Source organism: Oncorhynchus masou, chromosome 29 (assembly GCF_036934945.1).
Source record: "Oncorhynchus masou masou isolate Uvic2021 chromosome 29, UVic_Omas_1.1, whole genome shotgun sequence".
NCBI classification, from domain to species: Eukaryota; Metazoa; Chordata; class Actinopteri; order Salmoniformes; family Salmonidae; genus Oncorhynchus; species Oncorhynchus masou.
The window spans coordinates 2,362,637-2,377,470 of NC_088240.1; the positions used below are offsets into that span (position 1 = coordinate 2,362,637).

General features: G+C 43.9%; 2 protein-coding genes across 2 annotated transcripts in view; both read left to right on the forward strand.

Annotated features, from left to right (window-relative positions):
• LOC135521387 (unconventional myosin-X-like) overlaps nucleotides 1-4,022 on the forward strand; it is a 314,073-nt gene extending 310,051 nt beyond the window's left edge. Inside the window, 2 exon segments of the mRNA XM_064947288.1 lie at nucleotides 1,020-1,211; nucleotides 3,125-4,022. Coding sequence (XP_064803360.1) covers nucleotides 1,020-1,211; nucleotides 3,125-3,229 — 297 coding nt within the window. The 3' untranslated portion in view covers nucleotides 3,230-4,022.
• A 7,218-nt stretch (nucleotides 4,023-11,240) lies between these two features.
• Nucleotides 11,241-14,146, forward strand: LOC135518897 (small ubiquitin-related modifier 3-like). Its single transcript, XM_064943847.1, has 4 exons — nucleotides 11,241-11,381; nucleotides 12,625-12,753; nucleotides 12,915-12,986; nucleotides 13,101-14,146. Exons 1-4 carry the CDS (start codon nucleotides 11,361-11,363, stop codon nucleotides 13,200-13,202), a joined length of 324 nt encoding a protein of 107 aa, XP_064799919.1. The 5' UTR covers nucleotides 11,241-11,360; the 3' UTR covers nucleotides 13,203-14,146.
• The last annotated feature ends 688 nt before the right edge of the window (nucleotides 14,147-14,834 follow it).

Genomic DNA, 14,834 nt, shown 5'->3' on the forward strand with positions numbered 1-14,834 from the left:
ATAGGGCTATGGAGGATACTGTGGGGAATAGGGGTAGGGATGATACTGTGGTGAATAGGGCTAGGGAGGATACTGTGGTGAATAGGGCTAGGGATGATACTGTGGTGAATAGGGCTATGGAGGATACTGTGGGGAATAGGGGTAGGGAGGATACTGTGGGGAATAGGGGTAGGGAGGATACTGTGGTGAACAGGGCTAGGGAGGATACTGTGGTGAATAGGGCTAGGGAGGATACTGTGGTGATTAGGGCTAGGGATGATACTGTGGTGAACAGGGCTAGGGAGGATACTGTGGTGAATAGGGCTAGGGATGATACTGTGGTGAATAGGGCTAGGGAGGATACTGTGGTGAATAGGGGTAGGGAGGATACTGTGGTGATTAGGGCTAGGGAGGATTATGTGGTGAATAGGGCTAGGGAGGATACTGTGGTGAATAGGGCTAGGGATGATACTGTGGTGAATAGGGCTAGGGAGGATACTGTGGTGAATAGGGCTAGGGAGGATACTGTGGTGAATAGGGCTAGGGATGATACTGTGGTGAATAGGGCTAGGGAGGATACTGTGGTGAATAGGGCTAGGGAGGATACTGTGGTGAATAGGGCTAGGGAGGATACTGTGGTGAATAGGGCTAGGGAGGATACTGTGGTGAATAGGGCTAGGGATGATACTGTGGTGAATAGGGCTAGGGATGATACTGTGGGGAATAGGGCTAGGGAGGATACTGTGGTGAATAGGGCTAGGGATGATACTGTGGTGAATAGGGCTTGGGATGATACTGTGGTGAATAGGGCTAGGGATGATACTGTGGTGAATAGGGCTAGGGATGATACTGTGGTGAATAGGGCTAGGGAGGATACTGTGGTGAATAGGGCTAGGGAGGATACTGTGGTGAATAGGGCTAGGGAGGATACTGTGGTGAATAGGGCTAGGGAGGATACTGTGGTGAATAGGGCTAGGGTATTTGATTCATTCATTCCTTTCACTTTGTATCTGACCTGCTGTATGTCTCTGTTTCCTCAGTGTAAAGAAGGAGGCTTTCCTCATGACCTGTGGCTGAGTGTGAGTGCAGAGAACGTGTCGGTCTACAAGAGAGGAGAACCCAAACCTCTGGAGACGTTCCCCTACGAACACATCATCTTCTTCGGATCTCCCCAGGCCACGACCTATAAGATCACAGTGGACGACAGAGAGATGTTCTTTGAGACACCTCTGGTACAGTATTACACCATAATACAACATTATAGAAGCAGTAGCCTGGTCCCAGGTCTGTTTATGCTCATGCCAAGATGTTTGTCTAGACAATGAATGACAGGAAGTTGACATGATAGCAAATAGACTGGTACCCCAGACTAGCCTTTCAGAACGTCAACCAACAAGGCCTTGTGTGGCTGTTATGATGCTTCTAAACACATACAGTTCAAAAGGTTTGGGGTCACTTAGAAATGTCCTTGTTTTTGAAGGAAAAGCTAAATGTTTTGTTCATTAAAATAACATAAAATTGATAGAAATACAGTGTAGACATTGTTAACCTCTAGCGTTGAGCAATCCTGTATCCGGGAGCGTAATCATAGCCTCAAGCTCATTAGCATAACGCAACGTTAACTATTCATGAAAATTGCAAATTAAATAAAATAAATATATTGGCTCAGAAGCGTAGCCTTTTGTTAACAACACTGTCATCTCAGATTTTCAAAAAATGCTTTTCAACCATAGCTACACAAGCATTTGTGTAAGAGTATTGATAGCTAGCATAGCATTAAGCCTAGCATTCAGCAGGCAACATTTTCACAAAAACAAGAAAAGCATTCAAATAAAATAATTTACCTTTGAAGAACTTTGGATGTTTTCAATGAGGAGACTCTCAGTTCGATAGCAAATGTTCAGTTTTTCCAAAAAGATTATTTGTGTAGGAGAAATCGCTCCGTTTTGTTCATCACGTTTGGCTAAGAAAACCCCCCGAAAATTCAGTCATTACAACGCCAAACTTTTTTCCAAATTAACTCCATAATATCGACAGAAACATGGCAAATGTTGTTTAGAATCAATCCTCAAGGTGTTTTTCACATATCTATTCGATGATAAATCATTTGTGGCAGTTGCCTTTCTCCTCTGAACCAAATGGAAAAGTGCACGCAGCTGGAGATTGAGCAATAATTTCGACGTAGGACACCAAGCAGACACCTGGTAAATGTAGTCTCTTATGGTCAATCTTCCAATGATATGCCTACAAATACGTCACAATGCTGCAGACACCTTGGGGAAACGACAGAAATTATAGGCTCAATCCTGGCGCATTCACAGCCATATAAGGAGACATTGGAACACAGCGCATTCAAAATCTGGGGCACTTCCTGTATGAAATTTTATCTTGGTTTCGCCTGTAGCATTAGTTCTGTGGCACTCACAAACAATATCTTTGCAGTTTTGGAAACGTCAGAGTGTTTTCTTTCCAAAGCTGTCAATTATATGCATAGTCGAGCATCTTTTCGTGACAAAATATCTTGTTTAAAACAGGAACGTTTTTTTATCCAAAAATTAAAAGAGCGCCCCCTATATCGAAGAAGTTAATGTTGTAAATGACTATTGTAGCTGGAAACGGCTGATTTTTAATGGAATATCTACATAGGTGTACAGAGGCCCATTATCAGCAACCTTCACTCCTGTGTTCTAATGGCACGTTGTGTTAGCTAATCCAAGCCAGTTTGAGCTGTTCTGTGAAGGGAGTAGTACACAGCGTTGTACGAGATCTTCAGTGTCTTGGAAATGTCTTGCATGGAATAGCCTTTATTTCTGAGAACAAGAATAGACTGACGAGTTTCAGAAGAAAGTTCTTTGTTTCTGGCTGTTTTGAACCTGTAATCCAACCCACGAATGCTGATACTCCAGATACTCAACTAGTCTAAAGAAGGCCAGTTTTATTGCTTCTTTAATCAGAACAACAGTTTTCAGATGTGCTAACATAATTGGAAAAGGGTTTTCTAATGATCAATTAGCCTTTTTAAAATGATAAACTTGGATTAGCTAACACAACGTGCCATTGGAACACAGGAGTGATGGTTGCTGATAATGGGCCTCTGTACGCCGTTTTCCCTGCTGTTAAAACTGTATCCTCTGTGTTGTTTCAGGTTGGAGAGATCACCAAGATCATGAAAGCCTACATCAACATGATAGTGAAGAAGAGATGCAGTGTCAGATCTGTGTCCAGCTACGGAACCAACTGGATCAGGTGATTAGGGACAGGACACAGCCCAGCTTGCTTCCCACCGCCCCAGGCTAACAGGACAGGACACAGACCAGTTGACCTCCCACTGCCCCAGGCTAACAGGACAGGACACAGACCAGTTGACCTCCCACTGCCCCAGGCTAACAGGACAGGACACAGACCAGTTGACCTCCCACTGCCCCAGGCTAACAGGACAGGACACAGACCAGTTGACCTCCCACTGCCCCAGGCTAACAGGACAGGACACAGCCCAGCTTGCTTCCCACCGCCCCAGGCTAACAGGACAGGACACAGACCAGTTGACCTCCCACTGCCCCAGGCTAACAGGACAGGACACAGACCAGTTGACCTCCCACTGCCCCAGGCTAACAGGACAGGACACAGCCCAGTTGACCTCCCACTGCCCCAGGCTAACAGGACAGGACACAGACCAGTTGACCTCCCACTGCCCCAGGCTAACAGGACAGGACACAGCCCAGTTGACCTCCCACTGCCCCAGGCTAACAGGACAGGACACAGACCAGTTGACCTCCCACTGCCCCAGGCTAACAGGACAGGACACAGACCAGTTGACCTCCCACTGCCCCAGGCTAACAGGACAGGACACAGACCAGTTGACCTCCCACTGCCCCAGGCTAACAGGACAGGACACAGCCCAGCTTGCTTCCCACCGCCCCAGGCTAACAGGACAGGACACAGACCAGTTGACCTCCCACTGCCCCAGGCTAACAGGACAGGACACAGACCAGTTGACCTCCCACTGCCCCAGGCTAACAGGACAGGACACAGACCAGTTGACTTCCCACTGCCCCAGGCTAACAAGACAGGACACAGACCAGTTGACCTCCCACTGCCCCAGGCTAACAGGACAGGACACAGACCAGTTGACTTCCCACTGCCCCAGGCTAACAAGACAGGACACAGTCCAGTTGACCTCCCACTGCCCCAGGCTAACAGGCTAGGACAGGACACAGACCAGTTGACTTCCCACCGCCCCAGGCTAACAGACTAGGACAGGACACAGACCAGTTGACTTCCCACCGTCCCAGGCTAACAGGCTAGGACAGGACACAGTCCAGTTGACTTCCCACCGCCCCAGGCTAACAGGACAGGACACAGTCCAGTTGGCTTCCCACCGCCCCAGGCTAACAGGCTAGGACAGGACACAGGCCAGTTGGCTTCCCACCGCCCCAGGCTAACAGGCTAAAAGGGTCACAGGACAGGACAGTCCAGTTGGCTTCCCACCGCCCCAGGCTAACAGGACAGGACACAGTCCAGTTGGCTTCCCACCGCCCCAGGCTAACAGGCTAGGACAGGAAACAGTCCAGTTGGCTTCCCACCGCCCCAGGCTAACAGGCTAAAAGGCTCACAGGACAGGACACAGTCCAGTTGGCTTCCCACCGCCCCAGGCTAACAGGCTAAAAGGCTAACACTACAAGGCTAAAATTCTTTGAAGAGAAGAGGGACTGTTCTCCTCAACCCGGATGTCTGGATAAGTGAAAGCTGTTAACCAGCTACTCAATATCTTGTTCACCTCCATTGACAACAAGGAATCTCATCTAGAAGATTCTAAGAACCGTAGGACTGTAGTCTCTCATTGCATATATATGTGGTAAAGAGGTCAATGGAATTCTAACAAAACAATGGAAATGCCATGGAAACGTGTGGGGGAAAGATCCAGATTCTCCTCATTGCCCCCCAGCAACATTAGCCTATGTTTAGGCTATTGTTTCACACTCTGTTGAGGTAGAAATCGAAGTATAATGCTTGTATTGATGTCAACCCCAATACATGTTAATTTCATCGTCACCAATCAGCTGCGTTAAAGTTGAAAAATACGTATGCTACCAGCTAATATGAATGGGAGTTACTATTTAGCAGTCACTTCTCCTAAATCTGAACAGGGACAACTTCTAAATGTTATGCGGTGAAAACAGACAAATATATCCAAATCGGACTTAAATTACCACATTTTGAGCCTATTGCAATACATCAATTATGATGGATTTGACAAATATTCACTTTGTTAGATCAGATTTGTTTGAATGTGCACCAATCCAGTGTTGTCCTTCAATCCCCCCCCCCCGTCTGCATTCCATTGACCTCTTTACCAGAACATTCTAGAATGTGTCTAATTAAAATGTCTACCTGCTTTCCCTCAACCATTCCATATAGCTTTTCTCTAGCTGTCGACAGAGTGGATAACCAACCATGTTATTTTCTTACATTATTTACATCACTTTATCAATGGTATGGACCAATCAAGTATCACGTCACGTCAGATGTCCTTTTGCTTCAAGTTTGAGCATTTCAAATACCTTTCCAATGGACTGAGATTTAGATTGACTGAGAAGTGTCACTGTCAAACCCTCCCTGACTATAGCTGCCGGGTTGTGTCTTATTTTGACATTGCAATTGTGTTATTGTTATTGTAACATATGAGTTGTTGATGAACACAACTATACCATTCTATATTTATAATGAGAAGAAGTGATTTGTCTCTCTAAGGATATACTATGTGATCATTATTGATCCTCAGGGCAGTCATTACTCATTACAATACTCTGTTTAGTAGCTACTCTATGCCACAGAATAGGGAAAAAAGGTTTACAGACTTCCCCCTTGATGAGCAATATGAGTCCAATTTCAGACCACAGACCCAAGGAGTTGAACCTCTTTACATTTTAATGCCTTAAATAGTTTCACTGCTTCCATCCATGTAGTTATTTGACTACTTTGGACTGTGAGTAATAGTTTCACTGCTTCCATCCATGTTGTTATTCGACTACTTTGGACTGTGAGTAATAGTTTCACTGCTTCCATCCATGTTGTTTTTCGACTACTTTGGACTGTGAGTAATAGTTTCACTGCTTCCATCCATGTTGTTATTCGACTACTTTGGACTGTGAGTAATAGTTTCACTGCTTCCATCCATGTTGTTATTCGACTACTTTGGACTGTGAGTAATAGTTTCACTGCTTCCATCCATGTTGTTATTCGACTACTTTGGACTGTGAGTAATAGTTTCACTGCTTCCATCCATGTTGTTATTCGACTACTTTGGACTGTGAGTAATAGTTTCACTGCTTCCATCCATGTTGTTATTCGACTACTTTGGACTGTGAGTAATAGTTTCACTGCTTCCATCCATGTTGTTATTCGACTACTTTGGACTGTGAGTAATAGTTTCACTGCTTCCATCCATGTTGTTATTCGACTACTTTGGACTGTGAGTAATAGTTTCACTGCTTCCATCCATGTTGTTATTCGACTACTTTGGACTGTAAGTAATTGTTTTGCCTTTCAGGAATGGCGTCCCCAAACAAGTGTATGTCAGGGTTAATAACTTGGTGGTTATAATCAGTTATAACACAGGTGGTCGAGGCTGCCATTCTACCCAGTGCCTGAGAAGCAGAGTTTAAACCACATGGTTTCAAATCTGGTGAAATGACACTTGCCTTTTATATATGACTAGAACAAACCAATATATATATATATGACTAGAACAATCCAACACATATATGACTAGAACAAACCAATATATAGTCCATTGCTTCTTCCTACTACATGTAGGTTGTTTATTTACATTAAAGGCTGTGGTTAATATAAACATGTTCTTATTTCTGTAAACCATGATTATAGAATTTAGTCTCCAGTATTTTAACTAATTTAAACAGTTATATTTTCTATTATGAAAATCATTTATTATTATTTTTTGTCTTTTTAATGATTGTGACTGAAACTGTTGATTAATGAGAGCGTGATGTTTTGATGAGACAAGCAGGACATGGCTTGGTACTTCTGTTACTGAAGGATGAATTGTTATTTGGGTCTTTATGGGAGGGAGGGTGATATTGTCTCACGTCAGATGGGGTCACTCCTCCGCGATGCTTGTACCTCAACCGGTCTTGTAGGACGTGGAACTCATATTCAAATTTGAATATTGAGCATCCGCCATTCAACAAATTAAAACATAGCCCCTTATTATTATTTTATTTTTTACATCACAGCGCTCTCGTATGATTCTCCGTGAAATAGGCAGAATAACTAGCTAGCTAAATTATTAAAAACGTTGTGACAGTGATTTAATAGTTTGCAATTGTGAGAAAATAAAAACAAACCTTCTGCTCAAATTCTGTGGCAGGACCGTTGGTCGCCAGGCAGTGACTTGATCAGCTATGTTGCTATATGTTGTAGCTCGCTAGCTTACTGACATAGTTAGCTAGCTAGTCAGCTAGCTCTTCCGTCACTGACATATACAAGCTTGCTTAACCTGTTTAAATGACCCTGGAGTTGTAGACATGCAGCCCCACAATGAATAGGAAGTAGCTGTTAACAGAAATCAGTCCACAGATCAGCATGTTTCTCCGGATCGTACTGTTGGGTCAGCTGACTCGAGAGGCTCCTGCTTCATGAAAACTAATAATAATTAAAGCATTAGCAATACTAGCTACAGTAGCTTGCTAGCTAGCTTTTGTTGGAAGATTCACCATTGTGCGTGCAGCACTAAGAAGGTAGCTGGTTGGTTAGCATTGTCGTTTCAGTCCAGATGATTTCAGGGACTGGCTCGGCTGTTGGACAAATGTATGTTTTCGTGCCCATTGTCAAACTTCAGAAATGCTGCTCATTGAAGCACAATAATCATTAGCTAGCTGTAAAAATGGGGCGACTAAGACTTCCTCATCAAAAAACATCAACATTATTGACATACTGTATTTGTGGTTTTACCATAGCTGAATTCAGACAGTTCTGAGGCAGGAATGAGGTTCAGCGGATGATGTCTCTTAGGTAATACATGTTCTAACGTCATGACAGTCCGTTGGAGCCGGGCTTCTTTTGATCTATCCCATGATCCTTTGCGAGATACAAGACGGATCAGTGCAGGCAGGAATCCACGTGCTATCTGATGGAAGACAATGGGAGGCTGGGGTATTTACTGTGTGTAATTCTAATAGTCAGGATGAAAGGGTCAGTACTATAAGCAGACACAGGCTGTTTCTCAGCTCTCTGTGAGTGCGTCTGAATTGGCACCCTATTCCTTATATAGTGCACTACTTTACATGTTCCAAATGGCACCCTGTCTGTTTTTTCTGGCCAGCTGCCGGCAGCCACACCAGAATTACTGGTATGTTCCCCTTGACCATTACTGTACTTATGACATGTTTCTGTTTATTTGGAGAGAGAGAAAAAGAGAAACAATCTGGAAATGATTTTTTTTTGTAACTGGATTTACAAGATGCTTTAATAAATGATTGTATTTATAACCTGTTTGGCGTTGTCTGTACAGTGTTGTCTGGATAACAACATGTAGCTACAGTACTATGACACAAAAGCAGTTTCTGGCCATTGGAATAACAAACACAGCTTTGATACTAATGTAGCTACATCTTACACAAAATCCTGCCTTTTTAGAAAATGTAGCTTCTTCAGAAAAAATATAAAGATACTTTGCAAGTAGCTAATATTTCACCAAAGAGAAGCAAAAAGCACACTGACATCACTAGAAAAGTCATGCAACCAAGCAACACAACCCTAAGGAGCTTGGTTAGGAACACAGCCCTAAGGAGCTCGACTGAACACAGCCCTAAGGAGCTCGGTTAGGAACACAGCCCTAAGGAGCTCGACTAGGAACACAGCCCTAAGGAGCTTGGTTAGGAACACAGCCCTAAGGAGCTCGGTTAGGAACACAGCCCTAAGGAGCTCACAGTTAGGAACACAGCCCTAAGGAGCTTGGTTAGGAACACAGCCCTAAGGAGGAACACAGCCCTAAGGTTAGGAACACAGCCCAAAGGAGCTCGGTTAGGAACACAGCCCTAAGGAGCTCGACTAGGAACACAGCCCTAAGGAGTTCGGTTAGGAACACAGCCCTAAGGAGCTCGACTAGGAACACAGCCCTAAGGAGCTCTAGGGCCCTAGGAACACAGCCCTAAGGAGTTCGGGTTAGGAACACAACCCTAAGGAGCTCGGCTATGAACACAGCCCTAAGGAGCTTGACTATGAACACAGCCCTAAGGAGCTAGAACACAGCCCGACTAGGAACACAGCCCTAAGGAGCTCGACTAGGAACACAGCCCTAAGGAGCTCGGTTAGGAACACAACCCTAAGGAGCTCGACTATGAACACAGCCCTAAGGAGCTCGACTAGGAACACAGCCCTAAGGAGCTCGGTTAGGAACACAACCCTAAGGAGCTCGACTATGAACACAGCCCTAAGGAGCTCGACTAGGAACACAGCCCTAGGAGCTTGGTTAGGAACACAGCCCTAAGGAGCTAAGGGTTAGGAACACAACCCTAAGGAGCTGACTAGGAACACAGCCCTAAGGAGCTCGACTAGGAACACAGCCCTAAGGAGCTCGGTTAGGAACACAGCCCTAAGGAGCTCGACTAGGAACACAGCCCTAAGGAGCTCGGTTAGGAACACAGCCCTAAGGAACTCAACTATGAACACAGCCCTAAGGAGCTCGGTTAGGAACACAGCCCTAAGGAGCTCGACTAGGAACACAGCCCAAAGGAGCTCGGTTAGGAACACAGCCCTAAGGAGCTCGACTAGGAACACAGCCCAAAGGAGCTCGACTAGGAACACAGCCCTAAGGAGCTCGACTAGGAACACAGCCCAAAGGAGCTCGGTTAGGAACACAGCCCTAAGGAGCTCGACTAGGAACACAACCCTAAGGAGCTCGACTATGAACACAGCCCTAAGGAGCTCGACTAGGAACACAGCCCTAAGGAGCTCGGTTAGGAACACAGCCCTAAGGAGCTTGACTATGAACACAGCCCTAAGGAGCTCGACTAGGAACACAGCCCTAAGGAGCTCGACTAGGAACACAGCCCTAAGGAGCTCGACTGAACACAACCCTAAGGAGCTCGACTAGGAACACAGCCCTAAGGAGCTCGGTTAGGAACACAGCCCTAAGGAGCTCGGTTAGGAACACAGCCCTAAGGAACTCAACTATGAACACAGCCCTAAGGAGCTCGACTAGGAACACAGCCCTAAGGAGCTCGACTAGGAACACAGCCCTAAGGAGCTCGACTAGGAACACAGCCCAAAGGAGCTCGACTAGGAACACAGCCCTAAGGAGCTCGACTAGGAACACAGCCCTAAGGAGCTCGGTTAGGAACACAGCCCTAAGGAGCTCGACTAGGAACACAGCCCTAAGGAGCTCGACTAGGAACACAGCCCAAAGGAGCTCGACTAGGAACACAGCCCTAAGGAGCTCGACTAGGAACACAGCCTAAGGAGCTCGGTTAGGAACACAGCCCTAAGGAGCTCAACTAGGAACACAGCTCTAAGGAGCTCGGCTACCCTGCCGCCCCAGTATGCTGCTTACCTATTTGGAAACTGAATTTGATTTAGTGATTTGATGATTTCTTGACTGGAACTGTCCATATATATCCATTCTGGAAAATTGTGGAGGGTTTTTTCTTTGCAGTGTTTTAATAATCAATCAATGTTTTACTGAAATATATTTTCATTTGGGTGCAGGACAAAAGATTTACTGAGAGAAGAACACCAGGGTTGTGTTAAGATGGCACAAATGTCAGAAAACGTTTTTTAAATGACTGCCAGCAAATATTAAAATTGTACACATTCAGGTAGAATGTTCAGCACAGCACGACATTTCAACACTCCGTATGCGACCCAGTCTCTTTAGTAAGTGTTGTTCTGGTTAACTACTAGCCATGCTTTGTGGTTTTAGTCTGGGTTTGTGTATAAGCACTTTGTGACATCTGCTGATGTAAAAAGGTCTTTATAAACATGTGATTTGATTTTGAGTTTCTAGTTTTGTTCAGTGTACATTAGTCTATGATTGCCACTGCTCAAACATCTTCGAGAGGCTTCATTGATTAACGAACATGTATCTTTACACACTTCATACATTTATCCAGGTGAGAGAATAAGCTGTCGAATTTAGCTTTTAATTCACGGGAGCGCGCATTAAAACGATTTGCGCGCTCGCGTGAGCACGGTCACGAAAAAAATATATAGACACGTGACCCAGTGAACCAATTAGAGTTTAAAACCCCCCTATGCTCGCTCCTCGTCAAACAGAAGACGGAGAGAGTTGGGGTAAAATAAGCGCAAACATTTAGCAATCTGTCTGTAAATTAGTACATATCAGAGCATTAACTAGCTACACAATGTCTGAAGAAAAGCCAAAGGTAAGAAATGTTGTGTGTGTGATTGAATATTTTCCGTATTTCCTTGTCGAGCGTACTAATATGTTGGAGATAACGGTAGGTTGCCAGATTCCGATTTGAGCGGGTAAAGAGAGAAAACAAAGGTTGTTTGATTTGTGGACATTTTGCATGTAGAAAATGTGGGTTAACTAGCCAGTTATCTGATAGATGTAGTGTACTATTTATCTATTCCTGTTTTTGTAAAGTGATGGTTTTCAGTGAAACCGCGCCATTGTGACTTTTCTGCGCCCGTTGGAGTAGAGACCAACGGCGTTATCACTCTGCGGCTTTATGAGCTAACTAGCTAGCGTGCTAACGTTAGCTGGAGCTGCCGCCCCACTGATGGCTGACCAGTTAGCCATCTAGGTTAGCATGGCTCTTGTTGTTAGAGCTAACTAGCTAAACTATTGCTAGCTACAAAGGCTAAACACAAATGTTTGACACCGAGATATTAACTCACCGACAGACTGTGAACTCGTCAACCTACCAGTGCTGTTATGCTCGTCATACACTGCCGTTTTTGTGACAATGTTGTGTAATTGTGCGATGCAGGGCTCCCTTACAAAGAGACACTTTGTCCCAATGGGACTCTGCTAAAATGAAGGTACATTAAAATACAACCCATGGTAGCTAACGTAGTTTTATTAGATGGAGTTGCCGTGACTAGTTAGCTAACATCTTCATGTTACAATGCCCGTCGAGATGCTTTAATTTCAGCCAAAAAGTTTGCTCCATCTAATGCATAACATTAACTGTTAGACTGTAGCTTTTAAGCTGGGCCCGAGAAATTGAGAAACTGCTTCTCAGGCCATCAGACTGTTAAACAGCCGTCACTAACATTGAAAGGCTGCTGCCCATATTGAGACTCAATCACGGTTCATTTTAAATGTCACTCTAATGTTTACATATCTTACATTACTCATATCACCTGTATATACAGTATTTTATACCATCTACTGCATCTTGTCTATGCCACTCGGTCCATCGCTATCCATACTTTTATATGTACATATTCTCATTCACCCCTTTAGATGTGTGTATTAGGTAGTTGTGAAATTGTTAGATATTACTGCACTGTCGGAACTAGAAGCACAAGCATTTCCCTACACTCGCATTAACATCTGCTAACCATGTGTTATATCACCAATAAAATATGATTTTTGATTTGATATAAACAATGTAGCTATTGTCTCTGAAATGCACCTGTTCCCCACTGTTTTTTCAGGAAGGAGTGAAGACTGAAAATGACCACATCAACCTTAAGGTTGCAGGTCAAGATGGGTCAGTAGTCCAGTTCAAAATTAAAAGGCACACTCCGCTCAGCAAGCTGATGAAGGCGTACTGCGAAAGACAGGTGAGGCTGTCCTTAACGTTTACATTCATCTGTCTACTCTTCTGCTCGTATAAGACAATGTTAAGCTTTGAGGCTGATTGTACAACCTTACAGGGCAACCCCTGACCGCAGTAACTTGCTAGATGAGCCTGACTGTTCTCTCCCCTCATCTTTTATTTCAGGGTTTGTCAATTAGACAGATACGGTTTAGGTTTGACGGACAGCCAATCAACGAGACCGACACACCTGCACAGGTCGGTGACACTCACTTCTGGTGTAGTCCTCTATAATGTAAAAGATCCAGAAGTTATAACATGTACAGATGGAGTTACAAGTACACTGACCATTCTATGTATTTGTGTTGGCAGCTTGAGATGGAAGACGAGGATACTATTGATGTATTTCAACAACAGACCGGAGGAGGCTCCTTCCCCTCAGAGGCTTCTCTTAAAGGTGTATGGACCCTCTGAGGCGCCTCCCCTCTGAGGACAGAAACACAGTTGATGAGCAGCAACTTTTTTTATTAAATAATGGTCCCACTTTTTTTTTGTGATTGCTCTGCTCATAGCCATGGTCTTGTTCTTTTCAAGCTGGATTTCATGCCACCAATCCACATGTCTTGTTTATATTCATATTGAGGATGGACTATAAACTGCTTGTTTTGGAGAATATGTGTTTGTTTCACACAATGGGGATGTGGGGGGTTCAACTCATTCAGGCTTTGTCCCAAATGGCACCCTATTCCTCTTACAGTGCTCTACACTTAACAAAGTAGTGCACTATAGGGTGCCATTTGGGACACATTAAATCTACCATAGGTTCAGGGACTTAATGTTGAACAGGTCTCATAATATGCAAAATTATATATTTTTTTTGTCTGCTGTTTTTAAGTACATTTTGCAAAATATGCAGTCCAAGTGATCAATTGTAATTTTAAACCTGTACAGTGTGTATTGGAATATTGGTGAATGGGGTGCTCTACTGCTGGTGCCATTAGATTGAATTGCTTTGTGTCTCTGGAACAAAGGCTTTTACTAAAGTGAACAGAAACGTCTATGATGTAAAGAGTTTCAGGTCTATTTTCAACATCGCTTGAAAGAATGCAACTTACCGTTCACATGTCTGTTTGGTTTCTACCCCCTCACCCCTTCCACACAGATTTAAGGGAAGTCGTTGAGCTCCTGGTTTTAGCCCATCCCTCAATATTTTGTGACAAAATAAAAGGGAATCCACCATGACTTCAACCTTTGACCTTTTTGTTTCTAATCAGACTTGATGAATCTTCCCACCTGCCTTCAGACTGTTGTGGTGGACTTGAGTAGGCAGCACGGGTCCACTCTAGTCCTTATGTTGCTCTAATGATTTGTACATTGTCTTTTACTACTGTATACAATAAATATAGTTTGGTACTCAGCTACCTTGTTTGTTCCTTTTGGCTGTTGTATGAGGAGTGCTGAAAGACTTGCTGTCTTCCTAGGCCACTTTAAGAAATTTCAAACCGCACATCTTATCAAATAGGAAAAAGTACATGGATGGTAATTAACTGTTTGGTCATTCACTTCACACAGAGCAAGTTGAGCAAATCTGTTCTGAGACAGCTGTGTTTGAAGCTACAGTACTTCCAGCAAGGGCTGCTGTCACCTGTTAGTGTTTATTCTTGAGCATTTTCTGGAGGCTGTATTTAACTAGGCAAGTCCGTTAAGAACCCATTCTTATCTTAACAGCCTACCATCAACCTGTCTAGAAAGGACGGTAAGTCGTAGCCATAAATTAAAGGACGCTTAGCTATTAGTCATTTCACAAAAATAATCTGTTTTTCAATGACTGAAACCCTACACTTTTTCAATACCTGCAGGAATTCTCTTGATTTTACTTGTTACATTGTCAAATGCAATACGAACCCCTGAGTAGGTAGAAACTCATTCCCTCTACGGAGAGAAGCTATGTGCAGTTCGAACAAATCTTTCTAGTGAACTTAGTGTAGAGGTTAGACACAGCCAAGTCACCTAGCAGTTTCATTTACCTGTTCCCACTTGAATAGTTCCTATACTGCACTCGTATCTGCAGGTATACTGCACTCTGACTGCAATCTTTTTCAATAA